The sequence below is a fragment of the Sus scrofa genome, chromosome 12 (assembly GCF_000003025.6).
Source record: "Sus scrofa isolate TJ Tabasco breed Duroc chromosome 12, Sscrofa11.1, whole genome shotgun sequence".
Lineage (NCBI taxonomy): Eukaryota > Metazoa > Chordata > Mammalia > Artiodactyla > Suidae > Sus > Sus scrofa.
The window spans coordinates 20,472,686-20,499,950 of NC_010454.4; the positions used below are offsets into that span (position 1 = coordinate 20,472,686).

The following is a 27,265-nucleotide window of genomic DNA, read 5'->3' on the forward strand; positions in this document are numbered from 1 at the left end:
TGAACCCTGATTGTAGCAAAAGCCCAGAGAGGAGCTGTTCTGGCCCCTCCCTCAAAGAACCCAGTCCTCCAGGACCTGCCTGCTTTCTCTCCACCGTCTCCCTGCGGACCCCTGCCCAGCCGAGGGATTCCCGTGGACGGCGGAACCTCCCCACACGGTGGTTTGTGAGACGCTGTCCTGGCCACTGCATTCAAATTCCAATGTATACTTACTTAATAGTGTAAAAATTTATATTATTGTGGGTTTTTGGTTTTTTTTGTATATTGCTGTATCTAACTTCCAGAAATAAAAGTTATATAGCAACTGTCTGATAGTGCAGCGGCTTCGCCTCTGCTGGGGTGGGGGATGGGGGGGTCCCCTCTTCAGTACTGAGGGGGCCTCACAGACTGAGCCTGGGGCTTGAGGGCAGGTGGTCGCCCCCTTTCCCAGGCGGTGGCCTTAGCTCTCAAGCCCGAGGTGACAGACCCACCGCTGGGGCACCGAGCTCCCCTCATCTTATGTTAGCCTCCAGCTCAGGGGTACTTACTTACCTGGAGGAGCCGGGGCTCCTACGTCTCCTGCACAAAGGGGCAGAGTGGCCTCCCATCTGCCTCCCTCCTCCCGCTACCCTCCCCCGGCCCTTGGAAGCCACGGCGTCCTGTCTGGGGTCAGATAAGCTACTTAAGGGGGGGTTGAGGCGCAGGCACCCCCCGCCCCAGGCCTCCCCTTCCACTGTTGGCTCCATTATCACTTTCTCTTCAATTCGCTCCGTGCCCCGGGGCCGTGGGTGGCGATAATTCACAGACCTCGGCGCCCCCTCCCTCCACCCCGCGCCGAGCACCATGGAGACCGAGCGGGTGCGGGAGATACGCGCCGCCTTCCCCCGAGGAGATGCGGCTGGAGATTAGCGCGCTCCGGGCTCGGCGGCTGCCTCCCCTCCCGCCCACCGCCGCCAGCCCCTGGCCGGGCCCTCGCTCCTCTCCGGGAGAGCTGCGAACCCCTCTTCCCTTGCTTTGCGTCCTGAAGAGACCTGGTGGCAGGCTCTGGCTCCCCCACGCCCCAGGCTGGCAGTGACAGCCCCTGGACTCGTGCCAGGGGACCAAATACGGACACAGGCCTCCCCTCTGCCCCAGCCTCCCTCCTGGCCTCAGGCCTACCGTTTGAAAATGCGGTGGCAGTGGGATGGTGCCACCTGCTGGTCTCTGGGAAGAGGCCAGGGGAGCAGGGACGGTGGCTAGGCTTTCCATCCTCCATCCTGGCAAGGAGGCCCTCAGCTGCCACCTTGGAGCTTGCTTATAGATAGCAGCAGCTAATAAGGAGAGGCAGGGACCCAAGTTCTCCCCCGCCCCCAGTCATGCCTGCCCCATCTTCTCCCACGTCTCAATTTCTTAGTCTTCTGAGAGGCCCTGACAGTTTGGGGGTGGTGGGGGGGGCTCCCTTAAAACCACAGAAAAGCAGCAGACTGGCAGCTTCAGGCTGCACATTACAGCACCAGCCACTCAGGAGGAAAGAAATCGCTCCAGCGGCCTCCGTTACCCTGGAGCCATACCAGCAAATTTATGAAAAAAATATTTTTATGCAAAAACACTGTTTACACAAATGTGTGGCCTATGTACAAAGTACAAAAGAATCCCCCTTCTCATCCCCACCTTCCTTGAGAGATGTTTCAGCCTGGGACTCCCGATCCTCCACTGTCAGATGCCCCTGGCCGCAGTGGGGCAGCTTCAGAGGGAGGAGCCGGTGAGGCTGGGAGCCAGGCTTTCTCAGACCACAGCCCGTTACGCAACTGCAAAGAGGCCTGTTCCAGGTTCCAGCCCCCAGCAGAGTGGATGGCAATCAGCTTTTACCCCGAACTCCAGACTCCACAGGCGTGCAGCAGGCCGCTGATGCTGCCTCTTGTTTCGAGGGGGTTTTTTTTGCTGCAGGGGAGGGGATCAACCCTGCAAGTCCCAGGCCCCCTGTTCACCCCCATGTCCTAGACCTGTCCCTTCCCCCTTTCCCATCTCTCCCAGGAGTAAACAAGGTTGCAGACAGAGAGAGACAAGGAAAGAAGGCTGGGGCCAGACAGGGGAAGGGGAGAGTCGATGGAAAGAGCAGGAACAGGAGATGCGGCGTCATAGACTTGAAGCTGGGACCTCCCATCAGAGGCTAAGAAACTCCATTCTCAGAGCCGCTCTGCCAGGCCCAACACAAACGATCCATTTCTACTGTGTTAGTCACATGACCATGGCCTAGCTCAGCTCTCAATTCCAGAAGAGTCTGGAGTCTATACTCATTAGATAAAGCATAAACTCTCTCTCCAAAGTGAACCCCAGCCTCCCTCCTGAGGAGAAGAATCAAGAGACCAACATGAATATTGCAAAGCAGACGCACATACACTAGGGAGGCAAAGCGCCTAACTCAGGAGTAAGACTGGAGCTTGGAGACATGACCTGTCTCCTTTCCCTTCTTGAATAATTTCATTCAAACAGCTGCTGAGCAGACCAAGGCTCTGGCAAGAATCGGTTTGCCTGCTTTGAGTAGGTGCAATTACAGAAGCAGCTGAGTCTTTGCCACAAGAGACCGACCCAGTGGGCTCCTGGAATGCCTCCATCTGGAGACCAGGGACCAGGAAGGCAAGGCAGGCACACCTCGTGCACAAAGCCATACACGCACGTATGCACGCATACACGTGCTGCCTGCAAAAGCATTCAGGTGCACAGCAATACAAACAGAAAATCGCAACGAATATGAACCCTTCACGTGGAGCATGGCTTCCAAGGAAAAGCGTGGGGTTCCGACGTTCAGGAGAGTGAGCCCCTGGTAGAAGCGAAGAGACCAGCAGGCGGGGAGAGGCGGGGGTCCAGACTGTCCATCGGGCGGCGTAAGAGTTCCTCCACATGCCGGGCTACATCCATGGTCTCATCCAGGTCGAATTCTCCATCCTGGTCGAGGACGGGGTCCGGGCTGGTGGACAGAGAGGGGTTGTCAGAGGGAGCTGGCCTGCTTCACAGCCCCAAGCTCTTGGGGGACAGCTCCCAGCCTGCTCCCCACTCAGCCCAGAGCCTCATGGGAACAGGACCCGCTCTGGCTAGACGCCCACATCCCACGGTGAATAAGGCGATCGATCCCTGGCTTGTCGGGAGACACCTCAGTGGTAGTCTCATTGCTCACCGCCTCGTTGAGCCATCTCAGGGAATGCATTTCCCCTGTCCCTGTCCCCATCTATAAAACAAGGTGGCTGGGTGCGTGAGCTCTGCCCGTGAAATCCCAGGCGTCATTCATGAAGTGCCTGGGAAGGCTGGGGTCTTACAGCCACATTACACCAGTCCTCGCAGCCACCTGTAAGGCAGGTATTTACTTCACTGTAGAGGAGGAAGCTAGGCTGGGCCGTGCTAGGAAACTTGTTCAGGGCCACGTGGATGGCAGGTGGCATCAGGATTGAAATTCCAGTCTTTGTGACTCTCAGGCCTGTGGTTGTCCCCCTACAGCAGGCCACCCACAACTCCAAAGACAATTAATTCTCTACTCCGGGAACTCCAGAGAGGAGCAGTTGATTCCCTGCTTCCTCCTAAAAACAACCCCCCTCCCCATCCAGAGCTACCCTGTCTCAAGCTCTTCCAACAGCCACACCCGTGCTAAAGGCTTCACCTGCCCTCTCTCCCTTCATCCTGACCCCAATCCCATGTGGTAGGTATATCTTGCCTCCATTTTACAGATGAGGAAACAGCTTCAGAGAGGCACAATAATTTTCCCAAGGTCACACAGCTAATCAGCACCAGAGCAAGGACTCTGCTATGTATAGTTTCAAAATGCTCTCTGCTTGTTATTGGCTGATCTCACCCACCCTGCACCCTGGCCTGGGCTGGGCTGGGGGTACTCAGACCTCGAGGAGCTCCGGACTCCTTGCCCACCAACCCTCCCGGAGCGCAGCCCAGTTCCTCCCACGGAGCCCCAGGAGAACACGACCTACTTCTGTGGGTATATGCTGTAATGAGCCTGGGGGCACACGGCTGGGGAGGGGGCCTGGTCCATGTAGGTGGCATTGCCCCCGGCAGAGTCTGAAGAGGCGCTCACAAACCTGGGGAGGAAGCAGAGCAGAGCCTCAGCGGCCTGGGGCGGGGGCAGGGGGGCAGCTGACTTGGGGAGGGGCTCAGGGCTTCATGACTCTTTCAGGTGCAGAAGGACAGAGTGCCCGCTGAGCCTGGGGTTCCGGCTGCGGGAGCCGGGTCCCTGGGTATGGGGCATGGGGGGGGGGGCCCTGGTGACCACGCCCAGCTCCCTCCCCAGAGCTGGGCCAGGTGTAGGGGGAAGGGAAGAGGAGGGGTGGCAATGGGAGGGAGGAGAGGTGGGGGGAGGCAAGCAGGGGCGGGGTAGGACCAAGGCAGCAGGAGACCAGAGCTGGACCCTGGACACTTACTCAGGGACCACTTGCTTGATCTGTGGCTTCACGTATCCGTCCACTGCTTTAGCTGCCGAGGCCGGAGCTGGGATAAGAACCAAAGTCTCTGGGAGCTCAGGGAGTAGAAACCCAGCCTTGTGGTTTGTCTCCTCCCCACATGGACATGGGGCCTCAGCAGGGATGAGATTTCCCACAGACTGCTGCCCAATAAACACCTGCTGACCCACCAGGCTGAGGGCCATCCAGGCCCCTCCTCCTGCTTCCTTTTCTGGCCACCTGCGTTCTCTCCCCCACCCCCACCCCCACCCAGGAAACCGAATCAACACGAAGGAGCCAGCACAGCCAATGGAAGGGGGACAGGTTAAAGGAGAAAAACCTGTCCATTTTGCCTCCTACACTCAACTTGGGGGCAGGGTCGAGGGTGGAGAGAGGTGAGGGCAGTTGATTAAGACGGGAGTGTTATCTGTGGCTATGCATTATCCCGGCTCCTCCCCCGACGCCGCAGCCTCTAACTCCAAAGGCACAGAAGAGAGAGCCCGCTCAGCATTTGGCTTTGCAGGGAGGAGAGCTGGGTCAGCGCTTTTGCTTTCTCTCCCTTCAACTCTGAGCCCGGCAGTCCCCTCCACGTGCCTGGCCCCATCCCACGGACCCACACCCCCAGGGGAAAGAGCCCCTGGGCTCTTCTTGGGGCGTCCCCGCCGCCCAGCCCCAGGAGTACCCCGGCAGCACGCACCGAGCACAGGAGTGTAGTACTTGGAGAAGACCTCGTCCTTGGGCCGGTCGGGAAACACATAGATGAGATAGCTCAGGTCCCCCAGCCGGTCCGCCAGGGACCGGATGGAGAAATCCCGCGTGGTGAAAGGCTTCAGATTCCACAGGTTACGGTCAGCTGGGAAAAGGCCAAGTTCATTCCCACAACCCACCGCCCTCAGGAGGAGGATTAGAGCTGTGGGGCTGGGGGCAGGCTTGCAGATACATCCGGGCTCTTACTAGCCTGCACTGCCGCCCACCTTTGTGCTTCTCGCTGGGCACAGGGCGAGCAAGTGACCACAGGCGAGCAGATACCAGCAAGGCTGGGCTGGGACGGAAAAGGCAAGCATGACACGGCAGGAAGACCTGCCTGCAGTTCAGGAGTCTCGGGGGCCAGTGATGTTAGGGCCTCCCAAATGGAAAACGACAGAAAAGGAGGGTGCTTCTGAGCAACATTCCACCCATCCCCCAAGCTCAGTTCCTATCTTTCCCAGCCCCTCAAAGATGCAGGCCTGAGGGAGCTTGGGGGACAAGGAAATGGGAGGCGGGGCTTCTGGGGGCTGGAATGTGGACAACACTGGGCACTCACGGGAGTCAAACTTCCAGGCAATGGTGATGCCCCCGATTTCTGAGTCGCTAAAGCGCAGCAGGAAGGTCCCATCGGGCTTGTTGATGAGCAGGTCATGGGCCTGTTGCTTATTCACGAAACCTAGGATGGCCCTGGGTGCATGCAGTATACAGGGTCACTGCCGGGCCAGCAGCCACTGTCCCCTGAGCCCTTGACCTCCCAACCCCTGAGCCCCCATTCCTTACCCGTCATTCCAATGGGGCTTGTGATGCTTCTTCAGCACCTCCATGACCCCGTCAAACCACTGCCAGAAGGTGTAGTTCCAGCCTGGTAAGTTCTCCTGAGAGCCCCCAGGAAATCCCAAGTCAGGGCTTGTGCCCCCCAGGAACCAGTCAGGGCCCTCTTGTCCTCATCCAGACCTTCTCCCAGGTCCTCACCCTGCTGGCCCCACACTCCCACAGTCCACAAACTGACACAGCCCCCAACCCGTGTCCTAGGAAAGAAACCAGGCAGTAAAGTCACCTCCTGACTCTCAGACACAGATGTCTGGGATAGTCCGCAGGGGTGACAGTTGGAGGTACAAAGATTGTCCAAGCTGGACAAGACCTCAAAGGCATTCTTGCCCAACGCCTTCATGTTACAGATGGGACACAGAGCGGGGAAGGGGCCTGGCAAATTAACACTCCCAGGACTAGAGCCCTAGGACCCTGACTCCCAGCTCTGGTTCCTTCCATCGTCCTGCTTTGGCTCTTACGGCTTCCTGCACTCCCTGGGGTACTAGCCCGTCTCCCCTGGTTCTAGGAAAGGGGGGGGCCGCTGGCCACAGGCAGTAACCTGTCTGTGAGATGGGGGGGGCAGGGTGGTCCCAGGGAGGCAGCGGGCGGCGGCCCTCACCCTGTTGAACTGGGACCAGGACACGGACATGCCGCTGTAGTCCTCCAGGTGGCTGCTGCTGCTGTTGAAGAGCTTCTGCGCCAGGAACACGAGGTTCTCCTTGGTCAGGCCCCGGTTGCTCTGCACCTCGGCCTTGAATTTCATGTTGAGCGCCTCGCACAGCTGCGGCCACAGGACTTTGTCAGGCACCGCAAAGGGCACCCTGCCCTGAAGTGGAGGGAGACAAAGGAAACAAATGCAGGTTGAGGGAACAGGAGATATTTACACAGACGCACACACTCACTCACAGACACTGAGAGACAGAGGGAACTAAGAGAGACCCTGGGGAGACACAAACACAAGGGAAGAAAAGGGGGCGTTCCTGTTGTGGCTCAGTGGAAACAAATCCAACTAGTATCCTTGAGGACACGGGTTCGACCCCTGGCCTCACTCAGTGGGTCAAGGATCCGGCATTGCCGTGAGCTGTGGCGTAGGTCACAGATGTGGCTCCGATCCTGTTAGCTGGGCTCTGGCACAGGCCGGCAGCTGTAGCTCCAATTCAACCCTTAGCCTGGGAACTTCCATAAGCCACAGGTGTGGCCCTAAAGAGCAAAAAAAAAAAAAAAAAGAAAGAAAAGAAAAAAGAAAGGTTGGAGGGCAGGGGCAGAGGGTTGAGCACGCAGAGTAGAGACCCAGACCAGGGCACTGGGGACAGAGATCAGGGACCAAGCTCACAGACCTAGGGGACCCCAGTCTCTGACCTGGAGCCCCAAGAGAGCCATGGTCTTGCTGAGGGTAGGGCACTCATACTAGCTGCCCCCGACCTCTGGTCTGGTCCTGGGGTAGGGGAAGACCACCCAGCGGAGGCCCAGGGGTTGAGGTTGACCCTGGGAAACTCTTGAGGGCCTGGGGGCCGAAATGGGGGTTCCAGGGGGACTCACCGGCTCAGCAAAGGCATTGTCCCACAGCACGGTGGCGGTAGCATTGTGGTCCTGGCTGCCATGAACGATGACAACCACGGGAAGGGACAGGGTCTACAGGAGTCCAAGGGATGAGGGGTGAGGGCGAAGGACCGTGGTCTTGCCTCCACTTGGGGGAGACGCCCAGGCCTCAGTCCCCAAGCCACTCTCAGCAAAACCAAAGCAAAAAAACACAGCATATTTCTTCTTGGCCCCCTGCCTAAACTCTGCTGGCTGGTGCCAGATTATAACCCAGTAAACGGGCACCAGTAGAGTGAAATTCGGTGTGCTGAGAGCATCGCGGGGTAGCCAGACTGAGTCCACGTGAGGACCCAAATCTCAGGCCCTCCCAAGGCAGCCGGGCGGCCTGTGGGGCCGGGGGAGCCGGGCCTCACCTTCACCTGGAACACCAGCTCATTGCTGCCGACACTGAACTGAGACTCGAACAGGACCGTGAACTTCTCCTCCGTCACGGACTCTGCACCTCGCCGGTCAGCGCGCTTGATCCTCTTTAGTGACTGCGGGGCGGGAGATGGGGGGAGCCGAGGAGAAAGCAGCTGGTTATGAGGCCTCGGCTCTGGGCACACCTCCCCTCCCCGGCCGGGCCCTGTCCTCACCATGTTCCGGAAGTGGGCGCTGAGGGTGCCGGTGGCCTGGTGATACTCCATCACACAGCAGTTGTTCAAGATCTCGCCGCTGGACTCGCTGCGAAGCACAGGGGAAGCCATCTCCACCCGGCCCAGGCCCGGAGCATAGTCCTGTCTGCCCTTTGGGTGGGGCTTCCCAAGAAAGCCCTGCCAGCAGCCCCTGGCCCCCCACCCCCATTTCCCTCAACCCCTCTACCCCCTGCTGCAGAGTGTTCCTCTGCCTGTCCCTAGGCTTTTTCTTTTTTTTTTTTTTAGGGCTACACCTGCAGCATATGGAAGTTCCCGGGCTAGGGGTCGAACCGGAGCTGCAGCTGCCAGTCTATACCACAGCCACAGAAATCCGGGATCTGAGCCACATCTGTGACCTATACCAAGCTCAGGGCAATGCCATATCCTTGACCCACTGAGCAAGGCCAGGATTGAACCCACATCCTCATGATACGATGTCGGGTTTTTAACCCGCTGAGCCACAGTGGGAACACCCCGAGGCTCCTTTTCTATCAATCTGACAGCAGTGGAGAAAAGTCTCCAAGGGTAGGGCCTGAGTCTCTATCATTAAAATTCCTTGGGTATCAAGGAAGTTCCCTTGTGCCACAGCCGTGGTACTGGTTCAATCCCTGCCCCAGGAACTTCCACACGCCATGCGTGCAGCCAAAAAGGAAAAAAAAAAAAAAAAAAATTCCTTGGGTATTGAGATTGACAGCTTCTAGAGCACTTGAGATAAAAACCACGACTATAGCCTACCAAGATCCCCGTGGTCAACCCTGCCTACCGCCCTGGCCTCCGTGGGCTCCTCTCCCCTTGCTCAAGGCAGACAAGCCCGCTGCCTTGTCTGTTTGCTGAACACCCATGCTCAGTGCCCCTGGAGCACTTCTGAACTTGCCCTTCCTATCGCCCCAAATACTTTGGACCTTCTCACTCATACTTTGTCCACTCAAATACCTTCTCAGAAAGGCCCTCCTTGACAAGTGCTACTGCAGTGTCTATCCAGATGCTGCCATAGATCTGTTTTAATTTTCTGTCTAGGGAGCTCCCGTCATCGCTCAGGGGTTAACGAATCCGACTAGGAATCATGAGTTTGCGGGTTCGATCCCTGGCCTCGCTCAGTGGGTTAAGGATTCCGAGTTGCCGTGAGCTGTGGTGTGTAGGTCGCAGACGAGGCTCGGATCCCGTGTTGCTGTGGCTCTGGTGTAGGCCGCCAGCTACAGCTCCAATTAGACCCCTAGCCTGGGAACCTCCATATGCCGAGGGTGCAGCCCTAAAGAAGACCAAAAAAAATTCTGTCTAGACTCTATCACCTTTTGAACCTGCCTCATTTTTAAGGGTATATGATGTCTCCCTCCCCAACCTGAAAGTAGCTCTGAGAGAGTGGGAACCCCTTTAGCCATCCTATCCCCAGAGCACAGGGTGGGCCTCAGTGCCCGGGACCCGCCTCCCGGCACCCCTCATGGGTGGCCTGGCCTGATCCCGGACCCCACCCCTCGGTTCTCTGTTCACACATGCCTCTCTCTGCTGCTCCTACAGGACGGGCCCACATCCTTTCTGCCTGAAAGTCTCCCCTCGCCACGCCCTCTCCCCAGCTCCTCCTGTCACCCAACAGCCTTAAGACTAATTGTCATTCTGATCCACCTGCTCCATGACCCACTTCCCAGGTGCCCCATACGTCTCCCTTGTCACATGGCAGGAAGTAATCATTTCTCGTATTTGCCCCCTGCTCTGCTAGTCTAGAGGTGGGGGGAGGACGAAGCCAAAGCTCTGTGTGGATCACAGCTGTGTCCCAGGGCTCAGCAGGATCAGGACACCGTGGGATCTACGCTGTTGCTGTACTTTGTTGTTGCTCTGCGGTGTGCAGGGCACAGGAGGGATGGGGGCCGCTTCCCGCAGGAGGTGCCAAGAGTAAACAAAGACAGAGTGAACTGGAGAGACACTGGACCACATCGCAGTGCAGGGCAGGGGGCTGCAGGGAGGGAGGCCGTGCTGTCCCCGTCACCAGGGACCCCTGCTGTACAAAAGAGGCTGAACTTGGGGAGGGGCAGACAGGAAGGCAGACGGACTTGCAGGTGTTTTCATTCTTGAGAACCCCCTGATTCTTTCCCTGAGAGCAGGAAGAGGCCAGCGGGCTAAAGGGGCTGCTACGTAGGAACGGCCCATCTAGAAACGTCCTGGGGGCGGGGATCACCTTCCTTCCATGGGGAGAACCCGGGTGGGGTCGGGGCGTACTTGCGGGTGCTCTCGTTCTTGAGCAGCGACTTGGCCTGCTGCTCACTGATGATGGTGGCCTTCACCTGCGGGGGGTTCATGTGCACGTTCAGCTTCCCGCCCACCAGCAGGCGCACGGTGGCCGCGAACTTGGTCTGCGTCTTCAGGACCTGAGGGGGCTGCTTCTCGATGATGAATGTGCTGCGGGGACACAGGGGACCAGGTGCGGCCTCAGGGGACAGTGCTCCGGTCCCTCCCTCTGGGTGGGCAGGTCCGGGCATCCACGGGGCTCAGCAGGGGAACGAAGGGCACGAGGCACGGCCTCCGTGTGCCTCACGGGAGGGGAGGCAGGGAAAGGAGGTCAGCAGCTGGGAGGGGCTGCAGGGGACGAGGGCGGCCCCGCTAGTGTCCACGAGAGGCACTGGGCAAGGTCACCAGCAAGAGGCCACAGCCACAGGGGACGGAGGAGGTCTGGATGAGGCCGCAGAGACCCGGCTGCCCCCCGCCCAGGCCAACCAGAGGCGGGGGCGGGGGTGGGGGCGGGCCTGGGCAGAGCCGACAGGGAGCAGGCACCTGGTCACCAGGGCTGAGATGATTTCTGTGATGGTGGCGTTGACCTCAGCCAGCATCTCCTCCACGGGGCCGGGGATGGGCAGCTGCTGGCAGAGGTGCTCAGCTCTGCGGATCTGCTGCCGGTTCTGCCAGATGATCTCCGCCAACTTCTCACACCTGCACAGGAGGCCCGAGGCCAACAGGAGGGACCATGGCTTCGCCCGCATCCTCCCCAGGCCAGAAGCTGGAAGGCTCCCAGGCTGGGGAGAAGCCCAGGCCCAGCTCCACCCCCAGCAAGGCGCGGGGCCTCTGCCACCTCCCCGGTCCACTGAGCAGAGCGGAGCTGCCCTGCTTTCCAGAAACACACAGAAGGGGTGACCCTGGCTTGGGTCCAACCAGCCTGAGCATCCCTCTGCACCCCCCGCTCTGCCCCACTCCCCACCCAGGGACTCCCTCCCTGGGGGAGGTGGCACAGGACAGGGCACCACAGTCTCTATGAGGATCCAGAACCACTGGTGACACAGCACCTGCCCCAGGACAGAGGGAGCAGAGGAGCCGCTGGCGGCAGCACTCTGAGCCCCTGCCCGCCTCCCGCACCCCCCTTACCAGGACTGCAGCACGTCCAGGCTGCCCTCGGGGGGCCCTCCGTTCCCCGCCAGCTGCTGCCGCCGCTTCCACTGGATCAGCTCGTCATCCAGAATGATGGTCTGCTGCTTCCGCAGCAGCTGCAGGGTCTTCTGGTGCTTCTCGGCCAGCTCCTGAGGGGCGGCGGGGACAGCAGGCCCTTCTGGGCTCCCAGAGGACAACCCAGCAGGGCCCCCGCCCCCAACCTGACCTGCTCTGCCTCAGGGCAGCGGGACGTGGGGCAAAAGAAAGGAGGCCTTGGACTCCTGCCCTGCTGGCCCTGCTCCCTCCCTCTCTTGGGGCCCTGGGGCAGCTCCCGAGGGCCCCACCGCGCCTGGCAGGGGACGGGCCCAGATCCCACTCACCACGCGGTACTGCTGCAGGGTCTGGGCCTCGCGCTGCAGCCAGGCCTCCAGGGTCACCTGCTTCTGCTGGAGGGCCGTCTCCCGGCTCAGACGCTCCTGGGGGTTCAGCTGGGCCAGCTGGGCAAACTGAGCTAGAGGAGGGGACAGGACACCCATGACTCTCGTCTCCCAGGGTCCAGCAGGAAGCCCGGCAGAACTACACTCGCCTCTTCCAAGGGGAGGCGAGACCCCCAGACAGACCCATCTCACCACTGGCAGGTTCTACAGCCAAGGGTGCCCCGGGGTGAGCTCCGTTCCCGGCCCCCCAACTTGGCTCCCCTCCGGGGAGCCGGGAGACGCAAGCCTGGGGGCTGCCTGTGGCCTCCCCTCCCACCCAGCCTCCCCACCCCACACGGGGTCCGGCTGGGAGCCGCCTGCCTGATCCGAGGTGTGCCCTTGTCATTTACCAGCTCAGGCACATCACCTCACTCTGCTCTGCCTCAGCCTCCCCACGTGTAAAACGGGAGAATCCCGGCACCTGCCTCAGTGGCTGCTGTGAGATTAAATACGTGATGGTACCGAAAATGCTCGAGAGGCTGCCTGGCACTGAAAGCTCTAGAGAGAGTCATCCTTATGGTTAATGGGTACAGGACAGGATTAAAGGGTGACGGAGCCGAGCAGCTCTCAGCCCCAACCGCCCGGTGTCGTCAGCAAGGCCCCGCTCCGCTGGCTCAGTCCTATCTCCAAAGTCTGTTATGAAACACTGAAGACAGCGACGTGGAAAGGAGAACCAAGGGACACTTGCGTGTCCACAAGCCGGCTGAAGAAATCCAGCAGTTCCACGGTTAAAGCCCCTGCACATCCTCTCCTGCCTGCAAACCCTCTCTCCCTCCACAGGTAACCACGATCCTGGATGCCAGGGTTCCTACCCCCACCATGAGCCTTTCAGAACACCCCAGGGTCCTTGCTGGGGCTGAGTCATGAAGACTTAGCATTAGCACGTCTTGGTCAAGTTCCTGGCAGCCCTCTGAGGGCCGTGGCACACTGACCTAGGCCCAGCCCCGTGGACACACAAGCTGGGGCAGACTAAAACACCTCTAGACAGCCGGGAAAGCCCAGAACCAGAAGAGACTTTAGAAACACGGTTCCCATATGACTGTAGGGGACTGAGCAGGCAAGGAACGTGTAGCAGAACCATCCGAGCCACCGCCTCGGAATCCTGCCACCCACAGGGAGGTGGAGGCCATCCCAACAGTGGGGCCCAGCCTCCCTATGCGAGTGACCCACTTAGGTCTCCGCTGGCAGTTTGCAGAAGCTTCTGGGAAGGAGGCCAGGAGACGTGAGACATTTGACTGCTCCACTGGAGGGAGCTGAGACTTCCCGGGCACAAACAGATCAATAGTCTGTGTTTCTGATGGGCGCACTTCACACGTGAGCCTGAAGGGACATGGCACGATGGGGACAGACCCAAACCACAATCCAAAATCCAAACCTAAACTCACAAATCGGAAACAGGAAACCCAAGAAAAAGATCATCAATACTGTCAACCAGTCAATGGCCTCGGGCTGAAATCTCCTGTTCCCTAAATCAGGAAGAGGGCCTTGCTTGGTCTCAGGTCAGTCTGGGGATGGATTCAGCTGTGAGGAAGACATGCTAGAATCATCCCCTCAACATTTGTTCAATGCCTGCTATGATTCAGGCTGTGTTCAAGGTATGGAAAACAATGACAGGGTAGAGTTAGGAGGAAAGCTATAAATAGTTACATTAAAACAGTCTTAGGGAGTTCCCTTTTTACACAAAGGAAACGAATCTGACCAGGAACCATGAGGTTTTGGGTTCAATCCCTGGCCTCGCTCGGTGGGTTAAGGATCTGGCGTTGCCAGGAGCTGTGGTATAGGTGGCAGATGCAGCTCAGATACCACGTTGCTGTGGCTCTGATGTAGGCCAGTGTCTATAGCTCTGATTTGGCCCCTAGCCTGGGAACCTCCATATGCCATGGGTACCGCCCTAAAAAAAAAAGACAAGGGAAAAAAATCATGGATAAAGATATGCTAAGCCAAAATAGAGTTGAAGGCTGGAGTAGTTATAGTAATATCTGACAATATGGGAGTTCCTGTGTCACGGCACAGTGGAAACGAATCCAACTAGGTACCATGAGGTTGCGGATTTGATACTTGGCCCTTGATCAGTGGTTTAAGGATCCAGTGTTGCCGTGAGCTATGGTGTAGGTCACAGATGCCACTCAGATCTGGTGTTGCTGTGGCTGTGGCATAGGCTGGCAGCTGTACCTCCGATTGGACCCCTAGCCTGGGAACCTCCATATGCCATGGGTGCGGCCCTAAAAAAGGACAAAAAGACAAAAAAAAAAAAAAAAACTGACAATATAGACTTCGACACAGAAAATGTTACCAGAGATCAAGAAAGATATTCCATAATTATTAAGGTGTAAATCAATCAGAGATGCATAATAATCATAAATGCAAATGCATCTAATAACAGCTTCAAAATACATAAAGGAAATATTTACATAAACAACTGGAGAATTACACAAGAGATTGGATACTTCTCTTGCAATATCAGATAGAATAATTAGGCAGAAAAATTAATAAAGATATATCAATGGTTCTCAAAGTGTGAACCAGAAATTCTTGAAGGGTTCCCAAGACACTTATAGGAAGTCCACAATGTCAAAGCAATTTTTATGAAGTCAAAGGTTATATGCCTTTTTTTCTTGTATTAGTTTATAAGTATGCAGCAGAGTTTTTACAATAGATTGAAAGCCAGATCCAGGTATTTCCTGTTAAGCCTAATGTTAAAGACATTTGTAAAAATGTAAAGCAATGCCACTCTATATACTAAATTTGGTTTGGAAATATAGATGTTGTTGATTTCTTGGTTTGGGTCCTTTAAAAAACTCTATTAGGAGTTCCTGTCGCGGCGCAGTGGTTAACGAATCCGACTAGGAACCATGAGGTTGAGGGTTCGATCGCTGCCCTTGCTCAGTGGGTCAAGGTTCTGGCGTTGCCGTGAGCTGTGGTGTAGGTCACAGACGCGGCTCGGATCCTGCGTTGCTGTGGCTCTGGTGTAGACTGGCAGCTGCAGCTCCGATTCGACCCCTAGCCCAGGAAGCTCCATGTGCCGCAGGAGTAGCCCAAGAAATGGCAAAAAGACAAAAAAAAAAAAAAAAAAAACCAAAAAAAACCTCTATTATACTAACATATATTATGTTATATATTCTAACTTTATTGAATTAATTTTTTTCCTTTTTTAATTTTATTTTTTATTTTTGAATTTTTTTATTTTTGGTGTTTTTTTTTTTTTTTTTTTGTCTTTTTAGGGCCGCACCTGCAGCATGTGGAGGTTCCCAGGCTAGAGGTCTAATAGGAGCTGTAGCTGCTGGCCTATGCCAGAGCCACAGCCACACCAGGTCTGGGCCACGTCTGTGACCTACACCACAGCTCATGGCAATGCTGGATCCTTAACCCACTGAGCAAGGCTAGGGATCAAACCTTCAACCTCATGGTTCCTAGTCAGATTCGTTTCTGCTGCGCCATGACGGGAACTCCTTTTCCTTTTTTTTTTAAAGGCCAAACCTGCAGTATATGGAAGTTCCGGGGCTAGGGGCTGAATCAGAGCTACATCTGCAGGCCTATGCCACAGCCACAGCAACACCAGATTCAAAGTGGCATCTGAGACCTATACTGCAGCTTCAGGCAATGCCAGATCTTTAACACGCTGAGCGAGGCTAGGGATCGAACTTGAAACCTCACAGAGATACTGTCCGGTCCTTAACCTGATAAGCCACAAGGGGAACTCCCTATTATTGCTATTTTATTCATTTATTTATTTATTTTGTCTTTTTGCCATTTCTTGGGCCGCTCCCGCCAGGGCCACAGCAATGCGGGATCCGAGCCGCGTCTGCAACCTACACCACAGCTCACAACAATGCCAGATCTTAACCCACTGAGCAAGGGCAGGGATCAAACCCTCAACCTCGTGGTTCCTAGTCGGATTCATTAACCACTGTGCCACAACCGGAACTCCTATTGCAATTTTAAATTATTTTTTTTTATTTTTTGCTTTTTAGGGCTGAACCTGCGGCATGTGGAAATTCCCAGGCTAGGGGTCAAATCGGAACTGCAGCTGCCAGCCCACACCACAGCCATGGCAACGCGGGATCCAAGTGGTATTTGCAAACTACACCACAGGTCACAGCAACGCCGGATCCTTAATCCACTGAGCAAGGCCAGTGATCAAACCCCCATCCTAAGGGATACTAGTTGGGTTTATTACCACTGAGCCACAATGGGAACTCCTATTGCTATTTTCAAATGAAACAACTTTAGAACATATATTCTTTTCAGATCCTCAAAATACATTCACCAAGATAGAGCATATGCTGGGGCATGTAACAAGTCTCTCTCTCTCTCTTTTTTTTTTTTTTTTTTTTTTTTTGCTTTTTTATGGCCACCACCATGGCATATGGAGGTCCCCAGGATAGGGGTCAAATCGGAGCTACAGCTGCCAGCCTAAGCCACAGCCACTGCAACACCAGATCCAAGCCGTGTCTTCGAACTACACCACAGCTCATGGCAACACCAGATCCTTAATCCACTGAGGGAGGCTGGGGATTGAACCTGCATCCTCATGGATACTAGTCAGATTCATTTCAGCTGCGCCATGATGGGAACTCCACAAGTCTTTTTGCTATTTCTTGGGCCACTCCTACGGCATATGGAGGTTCCCAGGCTAGGGGTCAAATCGGAGCTGTAGCCGCCAGCCTACACCAGAGCCACAGCAACGTGGGATCCGAGCCGAGTCAGCAACCTACACCACAGCTCACAGCAATGCTGGATCGTTAACCCACTGAGCAAGGGCAGGGACCGAACCCGCAACCTCATGGTTCCTAATCGGATTCGTTAACCACTGCGCCACGACGGGAACTCCTTTCTTTTCTTTTTTTTTTGACACAAGTCAATAAATTTAAAAGATCATATCGAGCATGTTCTCTGAAAACAATGGAATTCAACAATGAAATGAAAATGAAATCAGGAGTTCCCGTCATGACGCAGTGGTTAACGAATCCGACTAGGAACCATGAGGTTGCGGGTTCGGTCCCTGCCCTTGCTCAGTGGGTTAAGGATCTGGCGTTGCCGTGAGCTGTGGTGTAGGTTGCAGACGCGGCTCGGATCCCGCGTTGCTGTGGCTCTGGCATAGGCTGGTGGCTACAGCTCTGATTCGACCCCTAGCCTGGGAACCTCCATATGCCACGGGAGCGGCCCAAGAAATAGCAACAACAACAACAACAACAACAAAAAGACAAAAGACCAAAAAAAAAAAAAGATGAAGGAAAAGGCAGCTTGACCCTTCCTGTTCTTCCTAGGAAGGGGTGATGCAGCTGTGAGGTCCATTTAAAGTGGAGGAAGATAAGCCATGTTTTAAGATCCCTCAACGTGTGCCTGGGGTTAATTCCTTCTGAGTTAATTTTTTTCCCCCACGCCCTTATCATGGCAGCCATTAGCAAACTACAGACCCAGGAGCCAAGAGAATGTTCCATTGTCGCCTCCTCCTCCCAACTTCAACTCCTACCAGGGAAGCTCAAGAAGGGACATTCCTGGAGTTCCACCTCTCGCCGACCTGGTTCAAAGAGGGGGACTCCCAACCTCCCCTCCCTCTGGCCGGGGAACTCTTTGTCCACTTCCATTCATGCATCGATCCGTTCCTTATGATAGTCATTGAATGTGGGTTAATAAAGGATAGGAATTTTATGACATATCTCTAGTTAAGATCCAGTTCTGCACCTTACAAGAAACCCCAGGCCAAGTTATAAGTTCTTTTTGAACATCAGTTTTAATATCTGCAAAACAGGAGCCCTATTAACTACCTGTTTCCTTGGGCTGTTATAAAGGTGGGGCTGAATAACACCTGCAAAGAGTTTAGTCTGGAGCCTGACCCACAGCAAGAGTGCCATCACTGGGAACCGGTACTCCTTCCCAGCTTCGGGGAAGGTTCCGGGGAGATAGACCTGGGCCTAGTCCCAAGCCTGCAGTTCTCACTCCCAGACACCCACTGCCTCTGACGCCAGCCTCACCCTGGATCCTCAGGCTCTCTTGATACTGGATGATGAAGTACTCTTGAGTCTGCTGCAGCTTCTTCAACTCATTCTCCGTGTCCTGCGTGACCAGTCGCAGCTCCTCAAAGGTCTGGTTGATCTGAAGGTGTTTCTGGGACATGGCGTCCACCAGGATCCCAGCAGAAGAACTACCCTGGAGACAGATCAGGGGAGAGTGCAGGCAGCAGTAAGCTGGGCAGTGAGGATGGGAGAGAACTCAGGCCTTGGGGAGGGCCAATACTACACCCCAAAGGACAAATCTAGAATAAGAAGGAAGGGTACTTTGAGTCAGAAGGAGAGTCACTGGCCAGAAGTGGGGTGGAGTGGGGAAAGGAGAAGCATCAGGTGACCTGGCAGACTATGGCATCTTCATAAAGCAGGGAAGAAACTTCTTCTTTTTTTACTTTTTTCAAAACAAGTGGCTGCACCTGCGGCATACGGAAGTCCCCCAGCCAGGGGTCGAGCCACAGCCACTGTGGAAGCAACGCCGAGTAGTTATGCTGTGAGCCACACGGGAAGTCCAGCAGGGAAGAAACTTCTACTGCAGTTCTGGCCTCTACTAGAGAACCCCATCTCTGGGTCCATCTGAATTCTCTCTGGAGAACTCAACGTGTCCTAGGAATTCCCTGGGTTTTCCTACTAATGATGTTGGCCCCTCATTTCAGTCATTCACTGACCGGATGCCATGACAGTGCTGGGTGCTAGGGACACAGGAGGGGACAAGACTATGGGAACACACTTCACACAGCAGGACCTCAGTGGGGGACAAGGCTATGTGAACACACTCCATCCTTCTTGGAGCTCCCGTTTTGGTAACAAACAAACCTGACTAGTAACCATGAGGATGTGGGTTCGATCCCTGGCTTTGCTGAGTGGGTCAAGGGATCCAGTATTGCCGTGAGCTGTGGTAGATCGAAGACGCAGCTCGGATATGGTGTTGCTATGGCTGTGGTGTAGGCCAACAGCTGTAACTCCAATTTGACCCCTAGCCTGGGAACTTCCATATGCCATAAGTGTGACCCTAAAAAAAAAAAAAAAAAAAAGACCTTCTTGTAACTGAGGGGAGGGGGGGAACCTCTCCCAGAGGGTGTCCTGGAGACCCCAAATGAAGTTATAGTGGAGGAATCAATAAGGGCTTTGTGTTTGGGGGTTTCTCTGGTTTTTGCCTTTTTAGGGCCACAAGCCACGGCACATGGAAGTTAGGCTAGGGGTCGAATCGGAGCTGCAGCTGCCGGCCTACACCACAGCCACAGCCACAGCAACACCAGATCTGAGCTGAGTCTTCAGACTACATCGCAGCTCAGGGCAATACCCAACCCTTAACTCACAGAGTGAGGCCAGGGATTGAACCCGCATCCCCATAGATGCTAGTCGGGTTTTTAACCTGTTGAGCCACTATGGGAATTTTTGTGTTTGGCTTTTTTGTTGGTGGTTTTTTTCAGCTGCACCTGGAGCATGGTTCCTGGCTAGGGATCAAACCTGTGCTACAGCAGTGACAATGCCAGATCCTTAACCCACTGCATCACGAAGAAATTCCCAACAACGGCTTTGTGCAGCCAGACACCTAACTGCCCTGGTCAGATTTGTTCCTTCAACCAAGTCTTCAGGGTCTTTCCAACGAACTGCTCTTAGGATAAAATCCAAACTCCTTCCCACAGTCTCCGCTGCCCTCGATGATAGCCTCTGCCTAGCCCACCCACAGCTCCACAGCAGCAACCTTTTGATCCTTGAATAGAGAGGCAAGTTCCTGCCTCAGGGCCTTTGCATTTGTTGTTCCATCACCCTGGGACATTCAGGCACTAAGTTTTCCTGAGGCTGGCACTTCAATTGGCACCTCTTCAGAGTGGCTTTCTCTGATGGGCTGATTTAAAATAGCACTGCCCTTACTGAAACTATTTTGTTCAGAGTTCCTGTCGTGGCACAGTGGAAATGAATCCGACTAGGAACCATGAGGTTGCGGGTTCCATCCCTGGCCTCACTCAGTGGGTTAAGGATCCGGCATTGCCGTGAGCTGTGGTGTAGGTCACAGACGTGGCTTGGATCCCTTGTTGCTGTGACTGTGGTTTAGGCTGGCAGCTGTAGCTCTGATTGGACCCCTAGCCTGGAAAATTCCATATGCTGTGGGTGTGGCCCTAAAAAGCAAATAAATAAATAGATAATAAATAAAAGGCAACCATCTTTTTTTTTTTTTTTTTTTTTTTTTTTGTCTTCTTGCCTTTTCTAGGGCCGCTCCCGCACGGCACATGGAGGTTCCCAGACTAGGGGGTCTAATCGGAGCCATAGCCACCTGCCTACGCCAGAGCCACAGCAACGCGGGATCCAAGCTGCGACTGCAACCTACACCACAGCTCACAGCAATGCCAGATCCTTAACCCACTGAGCAAGGCCAGCGATTGAACCCACAACCTCATGGTTCCTAGTCAGATTCGTTAACCACTGAGCCACGACAGGAACTCCAAGGCAACCATCATTTAAAAAAAAAAAAAAAGTGTTTTGTTCTTCCACGTCCTTCTTTCTCGTTGGCCTCCTTGCACTAGGACGTGAACTCCCTGAGGGCTGGGGCCTTGTCTGGCTTGTGCGCCACGAAATCCCCAAGGCCCAGGATGTCAGAGGTGTTCGAAAACAGCTTGGTGGGAGAAGGACTTTCCCCCCCAACCATGATGACACATCATAGGCGTGTATTTCTGATTTGGAGCCAAATTCATAAGTACATTTACAGGTAGCTCTGGAATTGAACAAAGTCAAGGGTTGTACCAGTTGACACTTGTGACCTGGCTTCTGCTCCCTCTCTGACTGATTGATTGATTGATTGATTGTGGCTGCACGAATGGCATATGGAAATTCCCGGGCTAGGGGGCAAATTGGAGCTGCAGCTGAGGCAGGATCCTTAACCCACTGAGCAAAGCCAGAGATCGAACCCACATTCTCACAGAGACAATGTCGGGTCCTTAACCCATCGAGCCACCATGGGAACTCCCCTCTCCAGGGTTTTACCTATCAGGGCTCCCCAGTTGGCTCCCTTCTCCCCGTGAGCTCTGACCACTTACAAGTCTTCGAATATGATAAGCTGCCTTGTGTCTTCCTGCTCTCACATCCACTGCTGTTACTTTTGGCTAGAAAACTCATCCCTCCGCCTTCCTCCCTCTTTCCCCTCCACCCGGTCCAGGCATCCCTTTCCTTGGGACCCCCCTCCCCACCACTGGCCAGCCAGCCCCAACCCAAGTTGGAATCTTTTTCCATATATTTTCCCTTAGCACTCAGCTGGTGCTTAGGGGATCCACTGTCCCCTGAATTCCCCTTAGGTGGGGACTAGGACTATATCTAGTCCTGGTCCAGTGTCAGACACACAGCAGGACCTCAGTAAATGTTTACTGAATAAACTGTCAAATTTCTAAAATCAGTGTCCACCACAGCAAATAAATAATAGATATGACCTGTGCTCTAGGCACACCACTGTGGTCTTTTTTTTTTTTTTTTTTTAGGGCCACACACAAAGCATATGGAGGTTCTCAGGCTAGGGGTCCAATTGGAGCTGTAACTTCTGGCCTAGGCCACAGCCACGGCAATGTAGGATCCGAGCCACGTCTGTGACCTACACCACAGCTCACGGCAATGCTGGATCCTTAACCCACTGAACAAGGCCAGGGATCGAACCTGCATCCTCATGGATGTAGTCAGATTCGTTGATCACTGAGCCACAGCGGGGACTCCTCTATTGCAGTCTTTACCTTTACCTAGGGGATATTATTTTATGAAATTCGTTTTGCTTTCCTGCCGATAACACACCACCTGTACCGCTGTCCAAATCAATGTCCAATGCCTTTATGATTTCAGAACCTGGGGAACAAGTCCCTGCTCCGCTTCCCTGGGCCTCACTTCTCTGCGCTCGCCTGGGTTAGTTCTCCTGACACAGACCTTGGCTTCATTTCTCCTTACAGACCCCACAAGAGAATATTTTTTCTTTGGCCCCCGCCTCATTTACTGAGTGCCAAGTATTTTCCCCTGATGATTTGCCATGCCATCTCTGACACACAGTGAGTTTCCAGATGTGTATGTGTGTTTTGAGGGCTTCCTCTGCTGTTTCATGCGACTGTCTGTCCTTTGCCCACACAGGATCTCGTTTAATCCTCACAATAACCCTAAAAGACAGATACTATGACCACCCCCATTTATAGCTGGAAAAAAAATGAGGCTCGAGAGGTTAAAAAATTTGGTCAAGGAGTTCCCGTCTTGGCTCAGCAGAAACGAATCCGGCTAGGAACCATGAAGTTGCAGGTTCGATCCCTGGCCTCGCTCAGTGGGTTAAAGATCCGGCGTTGCCATGAGCTGTGGTCGCAGATGTGGCTCAGATCCCATGCTGTTGTGGCTGTGGTGTAGGCCAGCAGCTACAGCTCTGATTCAACCCCTAGCTTGGGAACCTCCATATGCCCCGGGTATGGCCCTAGAAAGACAAAAACAAACAAAAAAACCTTGCTCAAGTCACATAGCTAGCAGATCCAGGGACTAAAGCCAGGGATCACTTTACATCTGCAGGTGATACTGCCTCTCACAGTATCTTTGGTGCTTTCTCTTGTCAGTGTTTACAATATGCAAGTGTGCCTGGAGGGAAAGGCGGGTGGAAGAACGTCCCAACTCCTCTCCCCAAGCCCACGGGACACTCACATTGTTGGCTTCTCGGACCAGCCTCTGTTCGTTGTACAGAATATGGCGGATGCAGCGGACCAGCTCCATGGGGCAGCGGTCATATGTGTTCTGAAAGAATCCGAGAGCAGCTACCAGTGGCCACCCTCTGCTCCCACCATGCCCATCGGTGTGACACTCCCACCTTTTCCCCTCCAGCCCCTGCCCCCACTTTCCCTGGACCGCCTCTGTCTCTTGACTCGATGTCCCCTCCCAAATCTTCATATTTGGTTTGCAGTGCATTAGAAACCCACAGTTTACAAAGCACTTCCCATCGGCCGTCTCCTTTCACTTGTGCCTCAGAGAAACCCTGTGACGTAAGCAGAAACTATTATTCTCATTTCACCAATGAGAAAAATGATGCTCAGAAAGGTTAAGTACTTGTCCAGAGGCAAACAAGTGAGTGAGCGGATGACTCAAAACTCTGGGCATCTAATGCCAAGGTCAAGGTACTTTCCACTAAAATCCTGGCCCTGGGTTCCTATTTTGCTCCCCCCCCCCCATTTTCTCCTGTTTCCTCCCTCTTCTGGGATGGACTTTCTATTTCCCTGGCACTCTGCTGCTTGTATTTAAGAAGGGTTCTCTAAAAATTCAAGTGAGTTCCAATAAATGCTCAACTCTGGTTACCACTCACACCCCTTTCCTGCTTCCACAAAAGCTTCCTCTCTCCCCTCTACTCCTCCCCCACACATCCCCACTGAAGAAGAAGCTCCACTGACATCTCAGCCCTCAATTCAAGGCTCCTTGATCCAGGTCTCACCTCCAGGACACCGCTGCTCCCTTCTACTCCCCTTCCACAGCTCTTTACAACAGCCCCAGAGAGATGCCCGGTTGCTTTGTTCCCTCATTTCCAGAACCTGTTGGTATTCCTCTCTCTGACAATAGAATCTGGACTCAGTCTACCTCTATCCCTTCTGCTTGATCCGCTCAGAACGCACCCGCCCCCTTCTCCTGGGGGACAAACACGCCCCACCCCTGGCTCTGTAATATGTTAAAGGGCTCTGACGGGTCTGATTTAGAAAGAGGGGGTGGGGGAAATTGAAGCACCAAAAAGTTGCCGATAAGCTCAGGGTCAAATGGTGAGTCAGCGGCCAAACCAGGGAAAAAACAAAAAAAAACAAAACAAAACAAAAAAAACCCAGGGGGTTCTGGGGCTGGAATGAGAAGGCGGACATCACTTCTCTGCAGATGCCCAGAGCTCACGCCCACCTGGAGCTGCGTGGCGTAGTGCCCCAGCTTGATCTTCAGTAAGAACCCATCTTCCCCCACTTGGTGCTCTGCCTTCTTCTGCAGCTCCTGCACTAGGTTCTCCAGGAGCTGGGTGGCCTGGGCTCGGTCCTGGGGATTGTCCACGTCGATGGCATCCCTTAGGGCAGGGCAGGAGAAAGAAGCCTACTGTGGCACATCCTTGGGCAGGGAGGTCAGGCACCCAGAGGGACGTGGAAATCCAGGCTCTCGCCCACAAAACTTGTTCCTGGCAGCTCCACAAGCATCAGAGTCTAGAAACATCCCCTCTCCCCTCCCAGACTCCCATTTCCCTGTTCCCCTTTCCCAGGGACACCGCCTCTTCCGCACCAAGAGGGACTGGCAGCACCAGAATCACACCAAAGCACAAAGAGGAGACCTAAAAGCCTGGATGGCAGGGACCCGCAGAGAAAGGCCAGGGGCAGGGGCACCTACCACGGCTGGCTCTCGATCCACTGCGCTAAGTAATGCCGGACCTCGATGGGGAAGTGTTGTCCGTACAGCACCTGCATCTGGCGTAGGGCATCTCCCTGCAGCTGCTGGGCCTGGATCCAGCCCGCCATGTCCCTTCACCTAGGGTGAGCAGAGGGCTGAAGAGGCGCCTCCTTGGCAGAGGCGAGGGCTGGGCCTGGCCTTGGCCCTGCCATGCCCACCCACCCCTGGACCGCGGTCTGGCCAGGCCCCTCCCCTCTCACAGACACGCTTTCCTGTGCGGGAAGAAAGATGGTGAGGAGGGGAAGGCCGCCCTTCCCTCCAGCAAGGAACCCGCTGAGGCTTGGGGAGGGGCTCCCGAAAGTCAGGTGCCCTCCCCCTCTTCCTCTCCCCTCGCCCCACCGGGGCTTCCCCGGGGGGAACAGCTTAAAAACTGAAAGAGAAACTTGCCGGCGGAGGCCCACGGGCCCTCTAGGGAAGGCTGCAAGAATCCCCCTCCCCTGCCTCGAACTCCTGAGTCCCCGTTTCTGGGAACCGGGGATATTCTGGCCCAAAGTGAGGGCCACGCCACCGACGGTTCCCACTGGACGGCTCCGTCACGGCGGGCCCATGGCTGGGGTCGCGAAGGGGCGAGAGCCGGGGAAGCAGACGCTCCCTCTCTGGGGCTGCGACCCCCTGAGCTGTGCCCGCGGTCTCCCTCTGGCCGGTCCGACAGCGCCCCCTGCCCATGCGGGCGGGGACGGCGCCCACCCTCGACCCCTCCCTCCCTCTGCGTCCCCCGTCTCCCGTCCGCGCTGAGCGCTGCGCCGAAACTCCCTCTCGGTCCCGGGGACGGTTCCCGGCACGCCGCCGCCGGCTGTCGGGCTCCGGGGCCCGGAGCGCGGGGGCCCGGGCAGCAGCCGAGTGCCCCCTCTCGGCGCGCGCCGCCGGGGACGCGCGGCCGGGCCACCCACCTGGTCGCGCCGAGCCGTCCGGCAGCGGGGCCGGCGTTCGCTCCCGGCCCGGGCTCCTGGCGGCGGCGGCGGAGGCGGCGGCGGCGGCGGCAGCGGCTGTTACTACAGGAAGGCGCAGAGAGCAGCGATTTCCTCCTCAAAGGTCAGCTGCCTCTGATAGACCATACACAGCGCGCGAGCTCTCGCTACCACCCCTCCCAGCCTCGGTCGCTTTCTCCCTGCCTCCGCCCTCGGTGGCTGGCTCCCCGGGCCTCAGGCGGCGAGGCGAGGCGGGGCGGCGCCGGGCGTGGGGGCTGCCCCGACGGCGGGGTCCCCCCGGGAGTCCCAGCCTGCCCTCGCTTGCGGCCCCGCGGAGCGGCCGCGGCCCGTGCTGGGCAAGAGGCGAAGCGGTGGCTGGAGGATGGGGGTGGGAGGGCTGGGAAATCCCGGGCTCTGGAAATTCCAAAGCACAGCCTCAGTTTTCGCATCTGTAAAAAGGGAGGAGGGAAGGGTTGGACCGGCTGGAGATGCCTGCAGCCCCAGCTTATGTCACCTCTTGAATCTCTAGACTCAAAATTTTAATGTGTGTGTGTGTGTGTGTGTGTGTGTGCGCGCGCGCGCGCGCACGCGTGTGTGTTTACGTGGGTTGGGGACGCAGCTTTTGTGATCTCAGTGGCGAAGCCCTGGCCAGGGGAAAGACTGGGGATTCCAGAGAAGCCAGCTCACTCAGAGGGCCCCATCACCCTCCTTCCACCACTCCCACCACCGTGCACTCACCCGCTGCAGTAGAAACAAGAACGAACCCTGGCAGTCAAATGCTCAACCCCCTGACATTTTGCAGATGAGAAGTGGAGTGCAGAGCGGGGAAGGGGTCCCACCGTGGGCACGTGGCCTGATCCGCAGACTATGATCCGTGCGTGATCCTGGCCCTCAGTTCACGCGAGCCCAGTCACATCTGAGGCTGGTCCTATCTTCAGAAAGTCCAGGGAAGGCCGTCTTGAATCCTCCTCACAAGCTCCCCACTGCCTCTAGGCCTGGCCACAACAGGGAACACCCTCCCTGAGCCTTGCCTGGCTCACAGCCCCCTCCCTGAGCGCCCCTCTGCGGAGCGTGTGGAGTTGGGCAAGGTGGCCCTGGAAGCCTTCCATTCCCTTTACCCAGCTTCCCTCTCCTCTGGGGCCTCCCCTCTGCCTGGCAGCTGGTATTGGCAGCATCAAGGGAGGGGCCAGCCTGGCTGCCCACTCACAGCTGGCTGGGCCAAGACCTTGTGTCCTGGGGGGAATCATTCTCCTCTCCCTCCCTCCCTCCCTCCCTAATTCCTTCTTGGATCTGCCCTTTTCTCTCTATTCCCTCCCCCATCCCACACCCATCCATCTTCTCACCACTCACTACTTCCCCCAGTTTCTTTTCTTTTTTCTTTTTCTTTTTGCTTTTTAGGGCTGCACCTATGGCATATGGAAGTTCCCAGGCTAGGGGGCAAAATGGAGCTGTAACTGCCACCCTATGCCAGAGCCACAGCAACTCGGGATCCAAGCTGCATCTGTGACCTACACCACAGCTCATGGCAACACCGGATCCTTAACCAACTGAGTGGGGCCAGGGATCGTCCTCATGGATACTAGTCAGGCTCATTACCGCTGAACCACAACAGGAACTCCCCGTTTTCATTCTTTTATTTCAGAGACCACTAGAAGTTTAAAGCTGCAGATCCACCCCCGCCACACACACTCCATGTGTGGTCGCAGTCTCAGTTGGTAGGACCATGGGGAGAGAAATTGAAATGGTAAAGGGGTTCAAAAAGGATTGGGGAAACCCTGCTCTAGGGATGAGGGAACATGCTACCCCCTCACCCCTTCTTCCCCTCCTCTGTGCAACAGATTTGGCCAGAGGAGGGTCCGACACACAGCCAGGGAGTCACCTGGAATGACAGTCAAGTGTCAGCACTGGAAACAACCGAAAAGATGATTTTACAAACGGGGAAACAGAG

At 55.6% G+C, this 27,265-nt stretch overlaps 2 protein-coding genes across 3 annotated transcripts in view; one reads left to right on the forward strand and one right to left on the reverse strand.

The window, feature by feature from the left end:
* Positions 1,536-26,100, reverse strand: STAT5A (signal transducer and activator of transcription 5A). 2 transcript variants are annotated; one of them, XM_021066247.1, is made up of 19 exons: positions 25,300-25,452; positions 24,350-24,487; positions 23,879-24,035; positions 22,652-22,741; positions 17,969-18,143; positions 11,898-12,028; positions 11,515-11,666; positions 10,930-11,085; positions 10,378-10,557; positions 8,128-8,215; positions 7,906-8,028; positions 7,493-7,585; positions 6,573-6,779; positions 5,924-6,018; positions 5,700-5,830; positions 5,094-5,249; positions 4,379-4,445; positions 3,932-4,039; positions 1,536-2,925 (listed from the first exon to the last, which is right to left on the reverse strand). In XM_021066247.1, the coding sequence occupies exons 2-19, from the start codon at positions 24,475-24,477 to the stop codon at positions 2,763-2,765; spliced, it is 2,400 nt and encodes a 799-aa protein (XP_020921906.1). In that variant the 5' UTR covers positions 24,478-24,487; positions 25,300-25,452; the 3' UTR covers positions 1,536-2,762.
* The window catches only part of STAT5B (signal transducer and activator of transcription 5B), a 76,263-nt gene continuing 74,415 nt past the window's right edge, over positions 25,418-27,265 (forward strand). The window contains exon 1 of the mRNA XM_021066240.1: positions 25,418-25,441. The gene's annotated coding sequence lies outside the window, so the exon portion shown is untranslated. The remainder of the gene's footprint in view (positions 25,442-27,265) is intronic.